This window comes from Sciurus vulgaris (genome assembly GCF_902686455.1).
Source record: "Sciurus vulgaris genome assembly, chromosome: 15".
Classification (NCBI taxonomy): domain Eukaryota; kingdom Metazoa; phylum Chordata; class Mammalia; order Rodentia; family Sciuridae; genus Sciurus; species Sciurus vulgaris.
In genome coordinates, this window is record NC_136476.1 from 53602767 (window position 1) to 53628042 (window position 25276).

The window sequence follows — 25276 nt, forward strand, 5'->3', positions numbered from 1 at the left end:
GAGCTACTGCTTAACAGAAGCAGTGCATGCCATCTATTCTCTTTTTAACGTTCACTATGTAGCAAGATAGGTAAATGGACTCAGGGCCTAACTCCTTGGAGTGAGCCTGGACACTTCTCTGGGCATACAGTCTTGCCAGAGTATTCTAGTCACCATCTATAATTACTATAGTACATGACACAGGAGAGGTACTACTAAATGCTTATCTTTGACCTTAAGCTTAAACCACAAGCACTAATACAATTTTCCAGAAAGTTTCCTACCATGGGGAACTGGGCACAAAGCCAGAAAATGATAAAAGTGATTGATACCTTCATACTTATTTCCTTACTGTCCTCTATGTACATCTCATCAAAAACCCCATGGAGCTGGGCAAGGCGATACATGCCTATAATCCTAGAAACTCAGGTGATGAGGCAGAAGAATCACAAATTTGAGGCCAGTCTTGGCAACTTAGTGAGACCCTGTCTCAAAATAAAATATAATTAAAAGGCTGAGGATGTAGCTCAGTGGTAAAGTACCTCTGGGTTCAATGCCCAGTACCGGTAAACAAACAAACAAACCCCAAAAAACATGGAGAACAGAGGCAAGCAGACATGATTTAAATATTCACCTTTAAACCACTGGGCCTTGGGCTGGGATGTAGCTCAGCAGCAAAGTGTTTGCCACACATTTGCAAAGCCCTGGGTTTGATCCCCAGTTCCAAAAAAGAAAAGACAAAGGAAAGAACCCCACCAAAATAAAATAATAATAATAATAAGAAGAAAGAGATAAAAAATTCCTTTAAATCTTGGGGACTTTTATAAAGGAAAAATATCTCTCTTCTAAAGTATATACAATTAGGAAAGTATATTACAAACAGAAAATATAATTGAGAGATACATAAACATATTATACATGTTTATATAGAATTTCAAGGGTTAGAGATGGATCAGTAGTATTAAGTCAAGTGTTCTACCACTGGGCAACATCCCTAAACCACTAACACTTATTTTGTTTCCCCTAACAGAAAAGATTATTAAAGGAACATTAAGAGAAGGATTCTTTCAGAGCAAGATGGTGACATTTTGGCATTGCAGATAAAAGGTCCTGCCCTTTATTTATTTATCTATTTATTTTTTGGTACTGGGAATTGAACACAGCGGTGCTTTGCCACTGAGCTGCATTTCCAACTCTTTTGAAACTTTGAGACAATCTCAGAGTTGCTTAGGGCCTTGCTAAGTTGTTGAGGCTGGTCTTGAACTTGTGATCTTCCTGCTCAGCCTCCTGAGTTGTTGGGATTACAAGCATGTGCCATTGTGCCTGGCTGGGTCCTGCCTCCTTTACCAAAAAAAATGCTAAGAGCTGAGCAATTTGAGTACTGTCAGCTAAAAATAGCCAGTATTTGAAAATTCCTCAGTGTAAGACCCTGCTCTGGTATTTCTCATTTATATCTCATATCCCAGCTAACATGCCTAAGGTTTCACTAGCACCCAAGTTCACAGTACCATCCATCAGCAGGTGATTATCGAGGGCAGGCTTAAGCATCAACTGGTTGGGGATTCCAGATCCAAACTGCTTAAGCTCAAGATTACATTAAGGTACACCTAACATAAATAAGAAAGAAAACAAGAAATAGTAATAATGGCTATTTTACTACAGTCAGTGGAATCATTACTTTCCTAGACTTCTAAGATTTAAGTCTTGTGTCTCTTACAATTTCTCGTTGGTTGAAACGAGGCGAGAAACTAACCATGAGAGTAAGGTGGACATTAGACTTTTTTTCTTAAGTATTTACTTCTTTCTTACTAAATTTCTACCAAGTTGACAAAAAAAAAAAAAAAAAAAATCACAACTCTGATCTATAGCAAAATAGGTAATTCTTTGAAAATTGAAATGCATATCAGAATAGAGTAGCCTTCAATGATAAGATGGGTGAGTAGGAAGGAATCCAAGAGAAGAGGTAACAGAAACATAAAATTTGCAAAGGTAGGTGGTATGATTTCATTTTTAAGGTCAATTACCTGCATCAATATTTGGAAACAGAACTAGGGTCCGCTTGTTAAATGAGATAAGTGCATCCAGTGTTAATTCAAACATTTTAATGGAATGCTTAATGTCAGTAGTCACAGGGTGCTGTAGTGCAACAATGTAATCTTTACATTTTACATCATCACCTGTTTAAAGAAAACCAAACCACATTGCTTCATTAGTTATGAAACTTAAGAGACGCAGCAGCAAATTCTAAAAAGTAAGACCCTAAAGTCTGCTTTTAAAAATTCTAAAGTAAAAACAGTTTGTCACTTTCTAAGCAGGTCATCCATACTAGGATCAAATGATAAGAACTAAATAACAACAAGGAATCAGCAAACAACATTTTACAGATTCTTGCTACCACAAATGTAAAATATACTTGTAAATAGCAGGAACTAGACATTCATTGTTTTAAAATCCAAAATAGTCTAAAGTCCTAGAAAACATGACTATTCCAAATTTCTAACTAATGTTTCTAATCAATAATCAGCATTACTTATTAATAATAATGTGTTATAAATTGGGGTATTCAGAAGTTGAATGATCACTAAGAATATTTGACGTAATGCACAGTTGCTCTCCCAAACCATCACCCACCAGATTCAACAAATGCCAAGTGTTTCTGACTCTGCTGAAAGACTTCACTCATCATTAGGCTGGGATACCAAGACATTCCTCAGCAAGTAAAGTGTAAAAGGTTCAGGCTGATAGTGCTATGCCAAACACCACACAACACTTATCACAGGGCCTGTATTACCCCATAAAACTGAAAATGAGCTTCACTAATTATGTTATGATTAATGATAAAGAAGGATTTTTACTGCATTAGAATCTTCAGTAGTATTTGATTTAAAATACCATTTTAACTCCAAATTTTTATTTTGAAAACTTACTAGTCCTATATTAGCTTCTAAGTGAGGAGGAGGAAGAAATATAATGGTTGTTGTTGTGTTGTTGTTTTTATTGTTGTTGTCGTCATTATTATTTATTTATTTATTTTTAGTAAGAAAAAGTACTAAGGGCCTGAAAGAATCTACTGGAAACTATAAAATACAAGAATTTAAAAGATCAGAGGAAAGCTGGGTGTGGTGTACACCTATACTCTCAGCTACTCAAGAGTTCAGCAGGAGGACTCCTCAAACCTAGAAGTTCAAGACCAACCTGAGTAACAGAGGGAGACCTGGTCTCAAAAAAAAAGAGAAAAGAAAAAAAAAGATAATGGAAACAGCCTCTTAGTTACAGTTAACTTACATCTCAAAAGATGAGATCACCATAAATTCAGGCAATCTACTAGATATAGGTCAGAACCATTAGAAAGAAATTATTTCAAAGATATTAAAAACTTGGGAGAAGGAGTGGCAATAAAAGAAGTGCATTCACCATAAAGAATATGGACATAGTACATATTGCTGCAATCTGACCACAGGGATAAGTCTGTCCTGTTGTAAGTTCTGTTTCCATAATGTGAATTAACTCATCCGTGACCAATAGCTGGAAGGAGGATGTTAGGCTTCAATATAGCAATTGAGTTATTCACACAGGATTCCTCACAGTAGAATTCAAAGAACACCAATGTAAACAGGCAGCTGCTATGGAGGAATATGATCTCACTGCAAGGCCCATTCACCCACACTCTTCATGGTGGTTCTGTTTGCCCATGGACTCTGCCTTGAAAACACAGAGTGCAAGTCTTTCTGATCCTTGGGCTTTCAGGGGCAAATTTTCTTTGAAAGTGAGGATGTTATGAAGCTTCTGTAGTCCAGTAAGGATTGTTTTACACAACTTATTGCTACAATTTACTGCCAAAGGTCAAACAGAAGATTAAGAGGGTGAAAAATGCTGGCAGTTTGCCTCATAAGAGCTTTCCATTTTTTTCTCTCTCTCTCTTTTCGTTGGGGGAGTGGGCATAGGGAAGTACTAGGGATTGAATCCAGGGCTTTGCACATGGTAGGCAAGAACTGGGCTACATCCCCAGCCCTTTTTATTTTTGAGACAGGGTCTAATTTACCCAGGCTGGTCTGGAACTTGGGATCCTCCTGCTTCTTTAGCCTCCTGAGTAGCTGGGATTATAAGCATAATACTGGGTGCCACCACACCCAGTATATCATATTTCACCATATAATTGTTACCACATTAACATATATTCATAAATATATTGTGCATCCTAATCTTGCACCAAAGGAAGTTTAGTAATAAATTTTTTTGTTGTTGTTGATTTTTTGGTGCTGGGGATTGAACCCAGGGCCTTGTGCATGCCAGGCAAGCACTTTATCACTGAGCCACATCCCCAGCCCATAATAAATGATTTTTAAGTAATACTGGCATAATTCACATAATGGCTACACCTATTTTTTTTGCAAAAAAACTTGGCATGAAATCTGTGACAATTATGAAATGAAATGCAAAATCCTTCTCATTTATCTTCTACTTGAAGTGTAAGAAATATTTGTAGTACACAGAAAATAACCGTAGTACAATGCAGATGCAGTGAGATGGCATTTTGCATTTCAAGATTCTATACAGAGCCACTTAAGCAGTTTCTTTTGAAAGACTAGCAAAATAGCAAAAACTAGATGTCTTTTTTTAAACCTTTGAGAAAGAAAACATGACACTGAGCCAGAGCTATTTATTCCTGGCAGTGATACATCTTGTGTAAAGTTGGCACCAGCGCTCAACCTGCAACCATCCTACCTTTGTGTCTAAACTCAGCAGCCTCAGCCCTTCCATACAACACTTTCTATTAAGGTACTAGGACTTTGTTTTGCATTGTAAGGTTCTATATTTACCATGGTGTGTCTTTGGTTACTAGGACATTTTTTTCTTTTCTTTCTTTTCTTTTCTTGGTACTGGGGATGAACCCCAGGGCCTTGCACATGCTAGGCTAGCACTCTACCACTGAGCTATGGCCCCAGTCCTTTGCTAATGTTTTTATTAGAATTGTTATATACATTAATGTTCTGGTTACAAAGCACCACAAGTGACCCACCCAACCTTATTTTCTTGCAAGCAGAATGACAACATAAAAAGCTGCTAACCAAAAAAGTAGGCAAACACTACATAATATAAAATGTATTATTGCCAAGGGTAGATGACTCCAGCTCTATGTCCTGTATTTTCTTTTAGGAAACAAAGCTACAACTAGTTTCAAGGCAGCCCTACAACCATTATGACTTTATCAAGATATCAGTAAAACAATTAGATAACTTTGTCAGTTAATTTATAGGTTAAAGTCCTATGTATCTTTATGGCATACCCACTTCAAATAGGATCGCAAGATGCAGCACCCATTGGAGAAAAGTTACTTCATTTCCATGACCACACCCTGATAACCACTGTTTTTGTCATCCCTCTTTCCATAAAAAACTGTTTAAATGGTTCCAAATAAGACTTTAGGTCTTATAAGTGCAATCTTGCTGACTTCTGCTTTCCAGTGGTTATTTTCTATTCTCTAGGAATTTTTCAGTAACGCAAGGTTTCCAAGAATATATAGAGCTAAAAGTATGATTAGAACAGAATGCAAGAGTGTTTACTTAAGAGCATATGAAAAGGGGAGTGAAGAGAGACTCTTGTTCCACCAGCATTATCTAGGCAGGTTCCCTGATGACTATAAATCTATCCAAGGACAAGAAATACATAAAATGGATTAAAACTTATCTAGTGGAAAAAGCCCAGTTCCATTCCTGATCTAATGTGATTTGCATAAAAAATATACCAAATTTCTTTGATTACATAATCACCAAATCAATTTCCTATTCATTAATTTCATTATTCAGTGGATTTACCTTTTAGAAAAGGAAGATCTGAAATAGATGATTAGTCCTGATTTTTACCCTACATAGTACTCTCACTATTAATTACTTATTAACATTCTGTTCTTAGACTTGTTTTCTTTATTTCTGATTATCAAAAGGTAATTTCCAGGGTTGGGGTTGTGGCTCAGCAGTAGAGTGCTCACCTAGTACGTGGGAGGCACTCGGTTTTATCCTCAGCACCACATATAAATAAATAACATAAAAGGTATTGTGTCTACCTACAACTAAAAAAAAATGTTTAAAAAGGTAATTTCCAAGAAGCCAGATTATTGACCACTGAAAATTTCAGACTTTAAGGCTTTGCTTTACAAAGATAACAAACTCTGATGCTACAACTATGACTTTCGCTTTTTAATAATAACCATCAAAATCCCTTATATTAATAAGTACTTCTGGTTTGCTATTTGCTTTCAACATTCATTATCTCACCTGAGTATTCCAACAATACTGTTAGAAAAGAATTAAAAGAAAAAATAACAATTTTTTTATTGTACTAAGAAATAAAATGCAGAAAAACCAAAAATAAAAACACCCATAATCCCACACTAGAAATGACCTAGTATACATACTTCCTAGCCTTTCCATTTTTATAGCTGTTATACAAATGGCATCATATTCACATAGTTTTGTAGTTTACTTTTTCCCTTTTTGATATAATAGAAATTGTCCTTGTAACTATTCACTAAATATTTGTTATATAACAAATTAAAAGCATTTCATGTATAAATATAGCATGTACCTTTCAAAATCTCAATCCAATAAGCCTATTTTACAGAAAAGGTGAATTTCAAAGGTAACGTCGTACCACAGGGCAGATCTAAGAACTCAAACCTTAGCTTTCTGATTGCTAATGAAATATTTTCACCATGAGTTCCAAAAGAATTGAAATGCACCCAACACTTCCTGACAAAAACAGCCATTAGGCTAAATAAGTCTGACATACTTACCTAACCACATCCGAATAATGCTCATATAATCTTTGTTCTTGGCTGAGAGAAGCTTGTCATAGGAAGGACAGCCTGCCAGAAGGATGCGATCATGGTCCTCACACATGGATATCAGGTGTTGCTCTGCACTTCGGGTACAACACACATGATAATGAGCCAGTTTTGTTATGGCATGTCTGATAGAGTCATCAATAGTTCCACTGACTTCCCCTCCTTCAATGTGAAGGATTCGGATGTTCATCAAGGCAGCAGATGTAGCCAGAGCCAGGGCATCAAACCTGTCGCCATGAACAATCATGATATCGGGCTTCAGGCGATTAAGGACATCTGGTAGCTTCACAAGGGCCAGACCTACTGACTCCACCATAGCTGCTTCATCTTCTCCTCTAACAATCGTATGTAGCCTGGTGTTAATGTCAAAATCATCTTGCTCAATCATGCGATAAGTGTTTCTAAAGCAGGAGAGAAATAAAGATGTGACACCATGTTCTTAACATACAAGAAAAGCAATCTAACTAATCCTGATGGGAGAAACATGTTTACATTTTTACTTGTTAAAACAAAGTATATAAATTGAAGCATAACTTACACACAAAATGAAGAGCAAATTCCACAAGTGTACTTATAGCCTGATTAGTTTTGTTATGTGAACACCTCTGTGGCCACCACTCAGATTGAGATAAACACATGCAGCAGCCAGGCATGGTGGCCTTTGCCTGTAATCCCAGCAACTTGGGAGGCTGAGGCAAAAGGATCACAAATTCAAAGCCAGCCTCAGCAACTTGGAGCAGCCTCAGCAACTTAGCAAAACTCTGTCTCAAAATAAAATATGAAAAAGAGTTGGGGACGTGGCTCAGTGGTTAAGTGCCCCTAGGTTCAGTTGCTGGTACAAAAAACAAGCAAACAAAAACCCCACACGTAGCACCTTAGAATGCTCACTTGTGCCCCTTCCAGTCAGTACTTGGGAGAGAAACATCTGAGGCAGAATTTTTTTTTTTTTTTTAAACAGTGGTTAGGACTTTTTTCTTTACCAATTTTTAAAAAGAAATATGTATTGTAATAGGAAAAATATTACTTATGAAAATGAAGCTCATTTCTACCAAAAAAAAAAAATAGAGTATCAGGATGCCTGACATGTCACCGTACTATAAATTCTCTTTGGTACCATTAATGTAGGCATAATTGTTTGGAATGAAAATATAAGTTAAAAGAATTAAAGTGGCTATGAAATGCAGCTTCCAGATTGTTTCATGTTTTAATAACAGCAACTCTTGATGCCTTAAGGTTTCCCAGTTATGACTAAATTGTAAAAGATATGATTTTTTTCTAAATATATAATATACATTTAATTTAAAATTAGGAATCAGAAATTATTCACAAACCTACTACTCAGCAACAAATATAATCTTTCTTTCTAGCCATTTTATGCAAATACTTCAACATGGTTGAGAACACACTATACATACAATTTTGCAATTTCATACTTAATCCATTTCATATTTTGTGAGATTATTAAGGATTTATTTATTTATTTTTTATTTTGAGGCAGGATCTTGCTAAGTTCCTGAGGATCTCACTAAATTTCTGAGACTGGCCTCAAACTTACCATTCTCCTGCCCCTTGAGTTGCTGAGATTACAGGCATGTGCCAACTGAGCCCAGCCTAAGGATTCATTACATGTATCATTTTACATCATACAGATGTAGTTATCAGTTATTTTGTAGGCTCCTTTGGATTTTCCTATACAAGCAATCATGTGTAAATAAAGATAGTCATTATGCCTTTATTTTTACTTCTCACTTTATTACACTGGCTATTTCACATCCAGTACAAGTTGAAGAAAAGTGGGAAAAGTGGAAATCCTTACCTTGTTCCCAATCTTAGGGAGAAAGCATAAATTCTATGTTAGCTGTCAGTTCTTCACAGACAGCTTTATCAGTTGAAGTTTCCCTTCTATTCCAAGGTTCCAAGAGTTTTTATCATAACTGGTTGTTTAATTTTGTTAAATGCTTTCTTGATATCTGTTGAAATGATCATGTAGGTTTTTCCCTTCATTCTATTAATGTGTCAATTACAATGGCTTTCAATATTAAGTCAGTCTTGAATTCCAAGATAAGCCTACTTGGTCTTACTATGTTTTTTATACACAATTATAAGATTGTTGGCTATGATCTGCTATTTTTGTTTTGATTTTTATGTCTATTTCTGAAGGATACTAGACTGAATTTTCTTGTCTTTGTCAGGTTTTGACATTAGTATTAGCTGACCTTGTAACATAAGCTAGCAAAGCTTGTCTATTTTTTGAAAGTGTTATTTCTCACTTAAATATTTGATAGGATTAATAAATGAAGCCATCTTTGTGGGAAATTTTTTATGGTAAGTATTTGATAATGAATTCAATTTCTATAATAAATATTGGGCTATTGAGATTTTTCTATTTCTTCAGTATCAGTTTTGGTAAGCAGTGGTTTTTCAAGGAATTTGTCCATTTCATCTAATTGTCTAGTTTATGGGTATAATAGTCCCCTTTTATCCTTCTTATGTTCGTGGTGATCACTGTCATTCATATACTGATAAGGTCTATTTTCTTTCTTTTTCCCTTGTGCATTACTAGAAGTCAAATTGTTTAATATTTTAAAGAATTAACTTTGTGTTCTGTTAAATTTCTCCATTGTTTATTTTTATATTCCACTGATTTCCACTCTTTGTTTCCTTCTTGGTACTTTGGGTTAATTTTCTCATCTTTTTCTTGTTTATTAAAGTAGAAACACAGCTCATGGACTCTAAACTTTTTTTTGATATAAGCATGTAAAACAATAAATTTCCCCCTAAGTATTGCTTTATCACATCCCACAAATTTTAAATAATAATAATTCTTATTATGTTCAAGGGCTGGAGATGTAGCTCAGTGGCAGAGTGCTTGCCTAGCATGTGTGAGACCCTGGGTTTGATCCCCAGCACCACAATAAATAAATAAGTAAAAAAAATAAAAGATTTTAATGGAAAAGTCTGAAAAGTTCATTGACAGGTTTCATATTCCATGTCACAATTAATCTTCAAACAACCATCACTTTTCAAAGTTTGGTAATATCAAAGAAAGTCTACAATTATCTAAAACAGTTATTATTCAATTAAAAATATTTTCTAATTCCCCTGATGATTCCTGGTTTGGCCTATAGATTATTGAGAAGTATAGTGTTAATTTCCAAATATTTCAAGTTTTTCTAGTTATCTTTTTGTTATTTATTTCTAAGTTGACTGTTCTGATTAAAGAATATATTCTCTTCATATTTTAGTCTTCTGAAATTTACTGAAACTCAATTTAAAGCCCCAGATATGTTCTACCTTGGTGAACATTCATATGCATTTGAAAAGAACATGTATTTTGCAGTAATTGGAAACCCCATCTGTAAATATCAATTAGGTTAAAGTGATTAATCATTTTGCTCCAGGCTTTTGTATCCTTAAGGATTTTCAAGTTACTTGTTATATCAACTCCTGAGAGAGGGTTAAAATCTCCAACTATGACAACAGGTTTGTCTATTTCTCCCTCTAGCTCTCTCAGATTTTGCTTCATATATTTTGAAACTGTTATTATTAGATACTTATGTATTTGGAATTGTTACAGCTTCCTAATGAATTGATCTTTGATACTTTTATTAATGTTTGTAGAAGTGGAAGTCCCTCTTTGTCTCCAGTCAGTCACTGAAGTCTACTTTGTCTGATACAAACATAATCATATCTTATGTTGACTCTTTTTTGGGCATGGGTTTATCTTTTTTCACTCCTTTATTTTAAACCTCTCTCTCTTTTTTTGTACCAGGAATTGAACCTAAGGACACTTAGCCACTGAGCCACATCCCCAGCCCTTTTATATTTTATTTAGAGACAGGGTCTCACTGAGTTGCTACAGGCCTCACTAAATTGCTGAGGCCAGCCTTGAACTCTCAATCCTCCTCCTGAGCCGCTGGGATTACAGGCATGTGCCATCATGCCCAGCTCTATTTCTTTATATTTACATTTACATGCTGGCCAACATCATGTGGCTATTTCACCTAGTCTGATAATTGCTGTCTTTTAATTGGAGAAATTAATTCATTTGCATTTAATGTAATTATTGCTATGTCTGGCTTTAGTCTATCATTTTGCCATTTGTTTCCATTTATCTCATGTGTATCTGTTATTATTCCTCTTTCCATGCATTCTTTTGGGTTAATTTCTTTTTCTATTTTCTTTTTCTCTCATATGGGGTCTCATTATGTTCTACAGTCCAACCTTGAACTCATGTTCCTCCTGCCTTACCCTTCCAAGTTGCTAGGATTACAGGCATACATAAAATTAAAATTTATATTTGTTAAATTAATAAATTTATTTAAATAAATTTAATTCCTCAATTGAATTTTTATCTATACATCTCTGTACTCTTTTTTGAGGTTGTTCTAGGAAAGTGAACACTTATCAGTTTACTTTGAATTATTATCATATCTCTCTATGTTTAAAAAGATCCTTAAAATAGTAAACATCCCTTCCAATCCTCTGTGCCTCTGTTGTCATACATTTTTTAAATCTACTTACATTATAAACCTCTCAATACAATGTCATGATTTTTGCACAGTTCTATAATAAACTCTTACAAATTTAAGAGAACAGAAAAGGTTTTCATTCATATATACCCATATTTTTACCATGTCTAGTCACTCTTTCCTGTAAATCTAAGTTTCCAACAGGTATCATTTTTCTTAGGTCTTCACTTGCCTTAGCATTTTTTGTAGTGCATACTTGCTGGTAATAATTTGCTCAGCTTTTATCTGAAAATATCTTTACTTCATCTTTATTTTTAAAAATTTTTTTCCATCATTGATGGACCTTTATTTTATTTATTTATATGAGGTGCTGAGAATCGAACCCAGTGCCTCACACATGCCAGCAAGCACTCTGCCACTGAGTCACAACCCCAGCCCTACTTCATCTTTATTTTTAAAGAATAATTTCATGGTATAAAAGTTTCTGTGTTAACAGGTTTTTTTTTTTTTTTTCTTTCAGCACATTAAAGATGTTCCATCATATCCTAGGCTCTATTGTTTCAGATTAGAGTCTGTAATCATTCATACCATTATTTTCCTATTGGAATATCATTTTTCCCTTGCTCCTTTCAAAAGTTTCCTTTTCAGCAGTTTGAATATGCTGTGCCCAGGTATTATTTTCTTTGATTTTATTTTTCAGGGTGTGTTTACCTTCGTGGACATTTGTTTGTTTATCTGTTTTTTTTAACCAAATCTGGAAAGTTCTACCCTTTATTTTTTCTGCCCCATTTTCCCCTTCCCCTAACTTTTATTTATTTATTTATTTATTTTGGAGTGGGGGCCAAGGGGCTGGAGTTTACTAGGGATTGAACTCAGAGCCTCATGCATGCAAGCAAGAGCTCTACTAGCTACATCCCCAGACCTTTTTTATTTTACTTTGAAACATGGTCTCCTGAAGGTGCCCAGGCTGGCTCTAAACTTGTGATCCTCCTGCTTCAACCTCCTGAGTAGCTAGGGATTACAGGTGTGCACGGCCATACCTGGTTCCCCCTTTTTTCTAATTAAAATGTATATTAGATTGCTTTTGTTACTGCCCCAGAGGTCAGTGAAGATCTGTTTTTGATTGTTTGTTTTATGTTATATTTTTCACTTGGTTCTTTACCTGGATAATTCTTATTGATCTGTCTTAAAGTTCACTGACCTTCTCTTCTCTGGCATCTGTATCAGTTGGATTTTCATTTTATAAGCTATACATTTTGGTCCTAGACTTTTAGGATTCTTCTTCATAGTTCCATTTGTCTGTTGAGATAACTGCTAATTCCAACATCTAAGCCATCTCTAGGTCTGTTCCTATTGATGTTGGATCAAATTTTCCTTCTTCACACAACTAGTAGTTCTATATTCAACACTATAGATACACTGAAGAGACTCCAAGTTTTGTTATCTTTCTCTTAAGACCACTGATTTTCACTTTAATGAAATTAAACGCAGTTCAGTTACTTGCTGAACAACTGATGGAAGATTGGTTTAACACTTTATTAGGGTGAATCTGGTTCAATTTTACTTTTACAGAACAAATGGAATATAATTCATATTCATAACATGCAGCCTTTCTGGGGTTTTAATGAAAAGTCTGAGGTCTGTGCTAAGCCTCTCTAACTTGGTAGGACTCAAACTCCAAACTATCTTCCCTGAACAGATAAAATTTCTGCTCAGGTTCTTCAGCCTCCAGCTGTTGCTTTTTCCAGGATTTCTTGGAGTCTCATGTATGTGCAGTTCAGTAGTAAAACAAGAATTTGTGAAGAATTTATGTACAGATTCTGGGCTTCTCCTTTGTGATATTTCATTTCTAGAATCTTTCCCTCAATTTCCAGATGTTGTAGCAACCCAAGTTCCATTTTCTAGTATCTCAGACTAAATAACAGAGGCTTTCTACTGGAGTTCTAGCCACTTACACCATGTGGCTTCAGAGATATGCTCAGGGGAAGAGTTATTTAAACATGTATCTCACCTACTATAGTACAGATAGATCCCTTCTTTTAGGTATTCAATATCCTGTAGTTTCTGCCTGCTGCTGATTGCTCTCCAGTGCCTTCAAATATTTTTCTAAATATCTTCCCAGAATTAAGAGGAAGCTGTGGGAGAGTTAATCAGATATAAGCTTCTCTGCCATTACTAGAACTTGAACTTCTTTTTCTTAAATAGGTTTTTTAACATTTGAGTTGGATATTTATTCATTTACTCCTAATTTTCCCCCAGTAATGAAAGCACTTAAGACTATAAAATTTTTTCTTATTTTTCTAATAACAAAGTTTTCCTTTATTATTTTATCTCCTCTATTATTTTGTTATTTCTTGTTTTTATTATTGATCTATATCTCATTCATCTCCCCCACCAGAATGGAAGTTCTCTGAGAACAAGGACTTTGTCTCACTAGCCATTTGGCACATTCTAGATGCATAACTATTTGTTGAGTGAACAAATGAATTTCTGAGCATCCTGTTGTTACTCATTTGATCTTCTTTTTCACCCAATTCTTAGAAGTATAAAAATGCTGATTTTAAAAAAATGTCCAAGGACAAATGCACCTTGGTTTACAATAGGATTACATCCTGATAACCGTATTATAAACTGAAAATATCTCAAGTTTAAAATGTTCTTAAGTCAGGCATGATAGCACATGCTTGTAATTCCAGCAACTTGGGAGGTTAAGGCAAGAGGATCACGAGTTCCAGGCCAGCATCAGCAATTTAACAAAGCCCTAAGCAATTTAGCAAGACCCTGTTTCTAAATAAAATATAGAAAAGGGCTGGAGATGTGCTCAGTGGTAAAGCACCCCTGGGTTCAATTGCTAGTACCAAAAAGAAAAAAGAAAATGCACTTAATATACCTACCCTACCAAACATCACAGCTTAGAAACACAGTACATTGTAGAATTCGAATTGTTTGTTCTCTGGATCTCAAGGCTAACTGGGAGCTGGAGCTTGTTCTTGTTGCCTAGCATTCCTAAAGAGTATCATACTGCATTTCACCAGCCCAGGAAAAGATCAAAAATCAAAACTTGAAGGACATTTCTACTGATGCTTACTGCTTCAAACTCAATCATCATAGGGTTGAAAAACTCTAAGTCAAACTATCATACATCTTGGACTATATGTACTTGAAATAGAAGGCAGTTTATTTTCCTGTTATTTTAATGTCTTCTTAAATTAGATAGGTCAGGCATGATGGCATACAACTATAGTCCCAATCACATAGTAGCATACACCAGTTACTCAAGGCAGAAAGATCACTAGAGCCCAGGAGTTCAGAGCCAGTCTGGGCTACATGGAAAGGAAAGGGAAAGGAAATTACATTCACTTGGTTTAAACTTCAAAAGGTACAAAAGGTTATACAGTAAAAAAAACAAACAAACAAAAAAAAAAAAAAAACTCTCACTTCTGTCTTCTGGTCACCCAATTCCTCTCCTGAGAAGCAACCAATTTCTTGAGGTAGAAGGTATTTTAAACTTTTAGCATAGCATAGTGGTGTACATCTATCATCCTAGAGACTTGGAAGGCTAAAACAGAAGGATTCCAAGTTCAAGGCCAGCCTCAAGAACTTAGAGAAACCCTGTCTCAAAATAAAAGTAAAAGGGGGTAGGGATGTAGCTCAGTTGTAAATCACTTCTAGTTTCAATACAGTACCAAAAAAAAAAAAAAAAAGTTATTTTAAACTTTAAATTTTCATTAAGTACTAGCCAAATTTCCTTTTTAATAGTCTCATTAGACAAATATTACCCTTCCACCCTCAGTTGCTATGATAGAAGATAAGAAAACTACTACAGCTGGGTGCAGTGGTGCACACCTATAATCCCAGTGGCTCAGGAGGCTGAGGCAGGAGAATCACAAGTTCGAAGCCAGCCTCAGCAATTTAATGAGGCCCTAAGCAACTCAGCAAGACCCTGTCTCTAAATAAAATATTAAAAAGGGCTGGGGATGTGGCTCTGTGGTAAAGCACCTCTGGGTTCAATCCCTGATACCAAAAAAATAGAAAGAAACCTACTATAGTTTTCCCAGAAGCCTCTCTTCCATCAGTCTTCCTGTCAAAATTTCATTATTTGAGGCAAAAAGAACCTGCTCAGACTTTGATTTCTAGCTCTAGCTAAAATTTCTCTTCTACCTTGTCCTATCACCTATGTAGATTTTTCTTAGATAGAATTCATCTCATATTTAAAAAAAAAAAAAAATCTATGGCTCACTGAGCTTCCCATACATTTCTTCTCTACTCTTTACTTTCTTAGAACAAATCACTAAATTAGATTTTGGAGGTAGTTTTCCTATTTGTTTTGCTAGTGTTGTCTTGTTTTTAAAGAGTATCAGAAAAGGACAATTTTACTTTAACACAAGCCACTTTCATATATAATAATGTATTTCTGCCCGCCTTTGGAGACTGCATGAACATTTTCATGCCACAAGGGTGCACTAAATGCCACTTTATTACATATAGCAAGATGAATGTTTATTTTTGGTTTATATATTCTGCTCCCTCAAAGACCACTTAATCTTCATTTTGCAAATATATCCCACATTCGATACAAACCTAATGTCTTCAAAATAAATATTAATGGTCACAGTAATATAACATTCTACTTTACCTCATAAATCAATCAGATATTTTAAAATGTTGCTCTGTATATACCACTTCATATGCTGTTGACCTACAAACCAGTTTTGAAGAATTGCCATTAGAATTCAAAAAAACAGGTTGGGGATGTAGCTCAGTAGTAGTGTGTATGCTCAGCATTCATCAGGCCCTGGGTTCAATCCCCAGCACCTACCAAGTCTCACAAAAAAAGAACTTACAAATAGATTATATGGAATCATATTATTAAAGTCACACAATATACGTGGCATTTCTACTGAATATAATAATAAACAGTAATATTATTTACAGTGATTATTTATCAAGTATCTCTAAGCAATATCATTGTGACGGATGCTTTAAATCATTATCTCTATTCCTCTCAATAAATTACAACATAGGTTTTTACTCTGTTCTAAAATGGAAGAAACTGAGTCTCAAAGATGTTAAGCAACTTCTCAAAGGCTATATAAAAACCATGTGGTATGGGACTGGAGTTGTGGCTCAGTGGTAGAGCGCTTGCCTGGCATGTATGAGGCCCCTGGGTTTAACCCTCAGCACCGCATATAAATAAATTAAAAATAAATAAAAATTTTTAAAAAACTAGGTGGTAGAATTGAGATTTAAACTTAGGTCCATATGACTACAAAATATGCAAGCTCTCTGGAGTATACCCTTGCAAGAATAAGAAAACACTTTCATCTTACCCATAATCATCTATCAGGTGAGAGCCAAGTACCACCACATCAAGTTCAAAGAACTCAGGCTCCGTTTTAATGCCAAACATGATCGGGGCAAGTTTAGAATAATCGGCACGGTTGCAAGTAGCAACACAAACCCGAAGTTTTCTGTTATTCCCGTTCTTCTCCATGGCTTGTTTTTTTCGTTTTGAGAGTTTCTTAAAATAGAGTTCCTGAAGTTGCAAAAATAAAAATTGTTATCAGAATAATTCATAGATATAAAACAGAGCTTTTAAGTTTTAAGTCCTACCATTTAGTGTAGTGATTCTTAATCTATTTTTTCCAACCCCACTCCTGTGACACTCCTACGGTAACTGCCAGTTATGAAATTCCAGCAGACGAACTCTACTTGACTCCTTTCTTTCACACTCAAGAAAACACACTGAAATGCAATTAAGAAAGAGTGACATTTAAAGGGTAAGTATCAGCTCTTTAATTATTATTAGTTAAGAATGACTTGCCATATCTCACAAATGAGCCCAACATACCAAACTGTTGGAAAACTTTGGTAGGGAACTGTTGATAGTTGAACTCCCTCTCTTTATAGAAAGGGAAACACAGGTCTTTCGAGGGGAAATTACTTCCTCAAGATTCAAGATCACATCTTATGAGGCAACACTGTACACTCCCTTAAATATAAGCACTGTGATTAGTGCTGGGGAATAGAAAGAGAAGTAATATAAAACCCCTACCTTTAATACATCAAGAACGCCTACACATCAGTGCCTACAAAACTGACAACCCCAAATGGCTACCAGATATCTCCAGCTGTACGTCCCATAGGCACCTTAAAGTTAGTGTCCCAGGCTGGCGATGTAGCTCAGTGGTAGAGAATCTGCCTAGCACGTGTGAAGCCCTGGGTTCAATCCCCAGTACCACAACAAAACAAAACAAATACAAGTCAATGTTCCCAACTAAATTCATTTTCTTTTCTAAACATGTTCCTTCTCAATTGTTCTTTAACTCAGTTTGCACATCATTCATCAAATCCTTGATGTCCCTGTCCTTTCTGTTCCTCACATCCTCACTTTCTGTTCCATTACTTCCTAAACTCTATCAATTCACCTCTAAATATCTTCCAAATCTCCTTCTTTTCTTCCCCTCCAGGACTTCCCCTAGTTCAATCCTACATCTTGGGCCTGAACTATTGAAACAACTGTCAAAGTGGTCTATCCATCTTTAGTCCTACCCTGCCTCCCACAGACTGTCAAAGTGATCCCTCCAAAGTTTATGAATCAGATTATTATGCTAACCAGGATAGATTACTATAGGATGAAATCCAAACTGCTGATCTGAAACTAGCCCATCATTTTAGACCATCTCTCCCCTATCTAAAATTATCCTTACTCTGTGACAAAGCACCAGCCATACCAAACTGCCTGCAGTTCAACTAATGGATCTCTGTGCCTTTATAGGTACAGTAACTCTACCTAAAACTTGCCTTCCCTCTTGTTTGGACTCCTACTCATATTTCAAAACTTAGTCTGAACCAGGCACAGCGTTGTACACCTGTAATACTAGTGACTTGGGAGACTGCACTAGGAGGATCGCAAGTTCAAGTTCAAACTTATCAACTTAGCAACACCTTGTCTCAAAAATAAATAAATAAGTAAATAAATAAATAAATAAATTTATTTTTAAAAGGCTCGGGCTGTAGCTCAGTGGTAAAGCAACTCTGGGTTCAATCCCTAATACTGGGAAAAAAATGGAAAATGAAAAACTCAGGCTGGGTCTGGGGCGCATGTCTACAACCTCAGTGGCTCAGACTGAAGCAGGAGGATCCTGAGTTCGAATCCAGCCTTAGCAGCTTATTGAGGCCCTAAGCAACTCAACAAGACCCTATCTCTAAATAAAATACAAAAAAGGGCTGGGGATGTGGCTCAGTGGTTAAGTGGGTTCAATCCCCAGTACCAAAAGAAAAAAGAAAGAAAAACTCAGGCTGAGTGTCACCTTTTCTCTAAAGGCTTCCCATAAGCCTCAGCTAGGTCCCCTCACCCAGCTACTCTTAGTTGCTACCTCCCTTTGAACACTGTAGCCCTATCATATACAAATATACTATTTTTCAACTTGTTTGCCTACTTATCCCCACATCCCATCACCCTCCATTCAAAAGTAAAAATTGGGGCAGGGAATAGGAGGTTTGTTTTATGGAAACTTTTTTTTTTTTTTTTTTTTGCAGTGCTGGGGATCAAACCTAGGGCCTTGTGCATGCAAGGCAACCACTCTATCGACTGAGCTACCTCCCCAGCCCATGTAACCTTTTAAACTGCTCTATATCGATGTAAAATTACACCTCATGGACTCTGATCTCAATGCTCAGGCTTCAGGAAGTACATCAATATTTAGAATTTGTAACCAGGAATCCAGGGAACTTGACTACAGGTGTCAACACAAGGGGTGTTGCCCTCGAAACCCACTGGAAATCCTATCAGCAGTACTCTATTGTTGGTACTTCATCATTTAGGGAAAAATTCTGTGACCATGCAAATTGCCCCATCATTAGGCCCATTCTGAATTTACAATCCCCAGTAAAAACTAATTCCACCCAAAAGATAGCAATTGTAAGATAATGAACATTCTGCCAAGAGAGTATTCAGAAGACCTAAGCACTACCTAATCATTAAAAAGGCAAAAATATTCTTCTAACAATGGCTGTCTTGAGTGTTCTTGTACACAGTTTTTCTTCCGCTGATAAAACTTGAGCTGAATAAATTTTGCTGGTATTAAATTTGCCAGCTGAGGCAAAGTAAATCATTTATGGTTGGTCAATTTCTACTTACTTTACAAGAACAGTAAACTTTTCATCTGGCAGTGCTTAGTATTTACCAAGTTACTAAACAGTTATTCTACCTGAACTGAGTAAGCCAGTCATGTAAATAAACTGTGAAATATTCAACAATGTAATCTTTTTTTGGTACAAGGAATTGAACCCAGGAGTGCTTAAGCATTGAGTCACATCTCTGGCCCATTTTTAATTTTTTAATTTTGAGACAAGGTCTCAGTAAATTGTTTATGGCCTAAGTTGCTGAGACTAGCCTCAAACTTGTGATCCTCCTTTCTTGAAAGGGAGGAAAGGGGGGGGATGGGGATGAAAGGGCTTTACCATTTTATGTAGACTTTGTCTATATAATATGTAAACTTTTGGGGGGTAGTGGGACAGTACTGGGAATTGAACCCAGGGCCTCAGATATGCTAGGCAAGTATTCTACCACTGAACTACACCCCATTCCCTTTTTAAATTTTTTTTTTCCTTTTTAAATTTTGAGACAGAATCTACTTAAGTTGCTAGGCTGACCTCAAACTTGTAATCCTCCTGCCTCAGCTTCATGAGTGACTGGCATTAAATGTGTGCATCATCATGCCCAATTATATAAACTTTTTTTTTTTTAAATCATACCATAAGCAAAGATAAGAAACAAATATGGTAACAGATCAATGTGTGTTAAATCTTGGGATTGGTAGGGTATCATACTGATATTTTTTTCAGGATATTTGAAATATTTCATTATTTAAAAAGAAATCTTTTTTTTTTTTTTTTTTTTTTTTTTTGTGATTCTGGGGACTGAACCCAGGGGCACTCTACCACTGAGCTATTACATCCCAGCACTTTAAATTTTTTGACAGGTTCTTGCTAAATTATGGAGGCTGGCCTCAAAGTAGCTGGAATTACAGGTGTGCACTACCACACCAGACAAAAACAAGAAATCTTTTTTAAATGAATGTGCATGAACAGGGATGTTGTCCATAATCCCCTAAAGCCTAGAGCTCACAAACTACAAAGAGAAACTGGCTATTTGCATTCATTTCATTCTTTAATCCCATAAATGTGCCAGGCATAGTAATCCCAGCCACTTGGGAAGCTGAGGCAGGAGGACTGCAAGTTCAAAGCCAGCCTCAGTAACTTAGCATGGCCCTAAGCAACTCAGGGAGAACCTGTCTCAAAATAATAATAATAAAAAAATTAAGTTAAAAAGGGCTGGTATGTAGCTCAGTGTTAAGTGCCTCTGGGTTCAATCCCTGGTACCGGAAAAAAAAAAAAGTGGAAAAAAATTTCATAAGTGTAACAAGAGGAGGGATGGATAGATATACAGATAGTATGTCTTCCTCTTAAACTCACTGGCAATCTCTGAGAAACTCGATTCTTAAAAACCACTTTCTACTCAAGACTGTCCATCATACATATTGACAAAAGATGTTCAACTCTTTCCAGCAAAATTAAAAACTTTCCATTCAACTGTGGAAAGAGTTCTTTGTGAAGAGATTTTTTTTTTTTTAAGGTAGCTGAACTTGCTGGTCACTGAACAAAGAAAACAATGGTAACAGTAAACATTTGCCAAGCACTTTTGCCAAGCACTGTGCTAACAGCTGTATAAGCACTAGCTCCGTTCACTTTTACAGCCCTTTTATTAGCCCCATTTTACAAACAGGGGCACTGAGTTACAAAGAAAATTATTTACTTGTCCCCAATCACTGACATCACCCAAAATCAAACCCAGATCTGGATGATCCACCAGCACTTGACAATGGCCCAGCGCTCGACAATGGCCTTCGGTATGTTCATTCCAAAATCATCCATGAGTGTAAACCTTCCTTGAAAATAACATAACATGTGACCCTCCTTTCAGTGAAGAGGGAATGAGACTCACAGTAATAGAAGGGGTTATAGAAAGTGGTCTGTCTGAAACTCAGAACCCTATCCCCAAGCTATAACACAATTTAGCTTCTCCTTCCTGAGTTCCTACAGTTGGGTTAACCAGTTATCTGCACTGCTAAACTGTACCCCATTCCTTCCTATCCGAGGAGCAAAACACACTTCTTGCGTTCTAACAATTTTACAAGAGTGCTCAGGGTTGGAGTGCGGGTAATAAACGCCTATCAAACTTCCTGGGGAGCCCGAACTCCAAAGAGACTGAGAGCTGGGCAGGTCCTTCAAGACCATCTTTCAGACCGGTCCTTAAACACTCCAGGGCACCTTGTCTGTCAAGCAGCTCTCCACCCTTTCTTGCTCGCCTCTGTAACGGAAGTTCACTCTGTCCTTGCTGGACAGCACAGCCGGTGGGGATGGAGACAAGCTAAGGCTTCGCTCTGCACCTCCAGCCCTATTCACCTGGCTCACACTGAGCCCGTCTGTTCCAGCAGCCACAAGCCCGGGCCCTGAAGCGGGCCAAAGCCGGACTCTCATGTAGGCCAGCGGGGCACAGGGCAAGTCCCGGATCGGGATGCGAGCCCGGGGGCGCGAAGCGATAGAAAGCTGCGGGCAGCCGGCCGGGTAAATGGGGCCTCGGGAAAGGGGCCCAGAAGATGAGGTCCGGGGGTCTGGCAGGATGCTCTCCCGAGTCCCGGGCTGAGGCGCGGCTCTCACCAGATGCGGTCAGAGATTCCCTCCCGCGCGCGCCGCCGCCGCCGCCGCTGCCGCCCTTCTCCGGCGAGAGCCGAACCTATAGCCAGAAAGCAGGCCGGCACATGCCCGCCCCCGAGGCTTCCGCAACCCGGGCGTGCCGGTCGATGACTCGTCGCTCGACCCCGGACCTGGCTTCTCGCACGCTCCCTCCGCCTGAACGCCGAGTCGGCGAACGCGCCTTACGTCGCCTGAGAGGACTCCGGTGATTGGCTGCTTTCCGCCCCGGCCCCCTTCCCCCCGGTTTTGAGGAGGCCGCTTTCCGAGCTCGCCTTCCGTTGTCGTGGCAGCGCTAGTGCGGCCACGGAGCTGGCCTGCCAACCTGTTCCCGCCTCGAGGCGTTCTCTCCGCCCGCGACACACACTCTGAAACCCGAGTCCTCCTACGGGATGGTTGTTAAGGCCTTGCACCTAAGGTGGGATTTTTTTTCCGCCTTCCATTTTCTCAGTCATTTCATAGACCAACACCAAAGCAATATCTTGCGCAGCCCGTCTGCCCCAGAGCTGTCCCTGGAGTTAAGCCTTGTCACTCCTTGCCATATGTGCTGAAAGGCTTTGTGGAGTCATGACAAGGCAAGACAGATACTAACTGATCGTTACAGTCAGTTCAGCGTTGGCACTGCAGGTAACTAGCTAGTTCCAACTCCCCGGGATGTCCTGAGAGACACCTTGGTGAGAAGGGTTCGCACAGCTCCTAATGAAGAAGTAAATGTTTTTTGTCAAATTTTTGAGTCACTGTTAATGAACCGAATAAGCCTCTAAATTGACACAAAATATGAAAACTTTTTACGACCATTAAAGAATTTACAACAATTGAAACTATTTAACAGCCTACTGAGATTTCTTGGTACAAAGCTAATTTTAAATTCCATCATACTTTTGCAGTGCATGATGTGTTTCAATTAATGATGAAGGTCTAGTTTGCAGCATACTTACGAACCTTTAGTTCCCTGCAGCTAGCTTGGAGCCACTAAAAGGTCACATCAGTTCAACAGTACAGGCGTTAAGGGGTTTTATACAAGGAAGTGCCATCAGATTTCTTTTTTAAACATTTTTTACTCCTGGATGGAGAATGGACTGGATAGGAGTCAAGAATTGGTGGTAGTGAGACAACTGAAGTGGACGAATATGTGATTTATTTTGGAAATAATATGGATGAAACAATTATGGCTTAGATATAAAAAGAAAGGAATCAAGAATGACTTCCAGGGCTGGGGCTGTAGCTCACTGGTAGAGTGCTTACCCAACATGCATGAGACCCTGGTTTCCACCCTCAACACCACAAAATAAATAAATAAATTATAAAGGAAGCCACCTTATTTAAAATTTTTCTTAAGGAAAAAAAAAAAAAAAAAAGAATGGCTTCCAGGTTTCTGTCATTGTACTCAGTGATTATACCATTACTAAGATGAGAAAGACCAGGGAAATGGCCAGATGTGGAAAGAAAAAAGTAAAATTTTAATTTGGGACATCATACAATTGAGATGTCTATGAAATAGCCACGTGAAGCTATTAAATAGGCAATAAGGTAAATTAAGCTGGACATAGATTCACCAGATATTCCAAACGCTGTTTTAGTTTCCTATTGCAGCTGAAACAAATTACCATAAACTTAGTGTCTTAAAACAATACAAATTTATTGCCTTACAGTTCTGGAGGTTAGGAGTTCAATTGAAAGAATTTCAGGGATTAAAATCAAGGTGTCGGGTATGGTCACCTGCCTTTTGGAGGCTGACAGAATTCATTCTCTTGCCTTTTCCAGCTCACAGAGGCTGCCCACATTCCTTGGTTCATGGCTTTTCTGACCTCTTCTTTTCACATCTTCTGCCCTCTCCCGTCTCCCTCTTTCACTTGATTATGTTGGGTGCACCCAGTGGTCCAGGATAATCTTCCCATCTCAAAATCTTTAAACATGTCTGCCAAGTCTCTCTTGCTATGTAAGGTAACATTCATAGATTCTAGGAATTACGATGTAGACCTTTTGGGAGCTGTTATTTTGCCTACCAGAAGTGGTACTAAAAGTCAAGGAGATATTCAGGAGGGACATTTGATTATAAAGTTACATACCATACCACCCAAAGCACATTGTTTTTTTCTTTGACAATTAAGAAGAATTAACTTTAAAAACATGCTTGAGGTTTATTTTTTTTTTTTAAATCTAAGTGCTGGTGGCATGAGTTTGTTTAGTATGTAAAAATTCAAATTGTACACTTAATGTGTTCTTTTTGTATGTATGTTACACTGCAATGTGTTTTCAAAACACTTCAGCTTAAGATTGTGCCTAGGAAAAGTACTTTTGACAAATACATTTTGTGAATTTGCACCCAATTATTAAGCCACTTGTAAGTTTTGTGTCTGACCAATATTAGAATTTCATATATCCATAAATAGTCAGGCAGCTCTGTGTTGATGAAATCATCTAGCCTTAGGGGAGATGCCCATTTTGGAACTTTCTTCTGTGTTGTGTATGTGTGTTGGCAGGGAAACTGGAGATTGAGCCCAGGAGTGGTTTAATACTGACCTACAGTCCCCAGCCCTTTTTGTTTTTTTATCTTGAGATAGGTTCTCATTAAATTGCTGAGGCTGAGGCTGGCCTACAAGTTTCAATCCTCCTGCCTCAGCCTCCATCTCATGCGTGCGCTCACGCGCTCTCTCTCTCCCTCCCTCCCTCCCTCCCTCTCTCTCTCTCTCTCTCTCTTACTCTTCTATGGGTAAATAATGTTACATTTCTGGATCACTTTTACTTTGCTACTCAAAAGTGAATTAACATATCAAAATTCCTCCCAACTTATTTTGTTCATTTGGTTTGATTCCATTTGGCTTTAGTCTGAGGGTTGTACAAGCTGCAAAAAGTACTTATGAATTCTAGCAATTCAGGAGACTAAGGGAGAAGGATCACAAAATTTGAGGCCAGTCTCAGCAATTCAGTAAGGCCCTAAGCAATTTAGCAAGACTCCATCTCAAAATTAGAAAAAGTTAAAGGGTTATGGATGTGGCTCAGTAGCAAAGTGCTCCAGTTTAAAAAAAAAAAAAAAAAAAAAAAAGTACTTATAGGGCTTTGTATAATAAAAATCAAATTTTTCTATCGATTACTCTGTAAGCTGAAATATAACTTAAATCACTCAGAACATAATTAGACTAACAAAGAATCTTAGTTCTTATAAGAATATCAAAGGAGGAGCTTTTTTTGGTGGTGGTGGTGGTGGTGGTGAGGGGAATTG

The 25276-nt window shown here is 37.3% G+C and overlaps 1 protein-coding gene across 3 annotated transcripts in view; it reads right to left on the reverse strand.

The window, feature by feature from the left end:
- Positions 1-25276, reverse strand: part of GNE (glucosamine (UDP-N-acetyl)-2-epimerase/N-acetylmannosamine kinase) — a 54705-nt gene that overhangs the window by 18966 nt on the left and 10463 nt on the right. The window contains exons 1-4 of one of the 3 annotated variants that reach the window (XM_079113528.1): positions 22021-22852; positions 16626-16831; positions 6773-7224; positions 2004-2156 (exon numbers count right to left, since the gene is read on the reverse strand). In XM_079113528.1, coding sequence (XP_078969654.1) covers positions 2004-2156; positions 6773-7224; positions 16626-16789 — 769 coding nt within the window. In that variant the 5' untranslated portion in view covers positions 16790-16831; positions 22021-22852. The other 2 variants (XM_079113527.1, XM_079113526.1) reach the window with 2 other exon arrangements.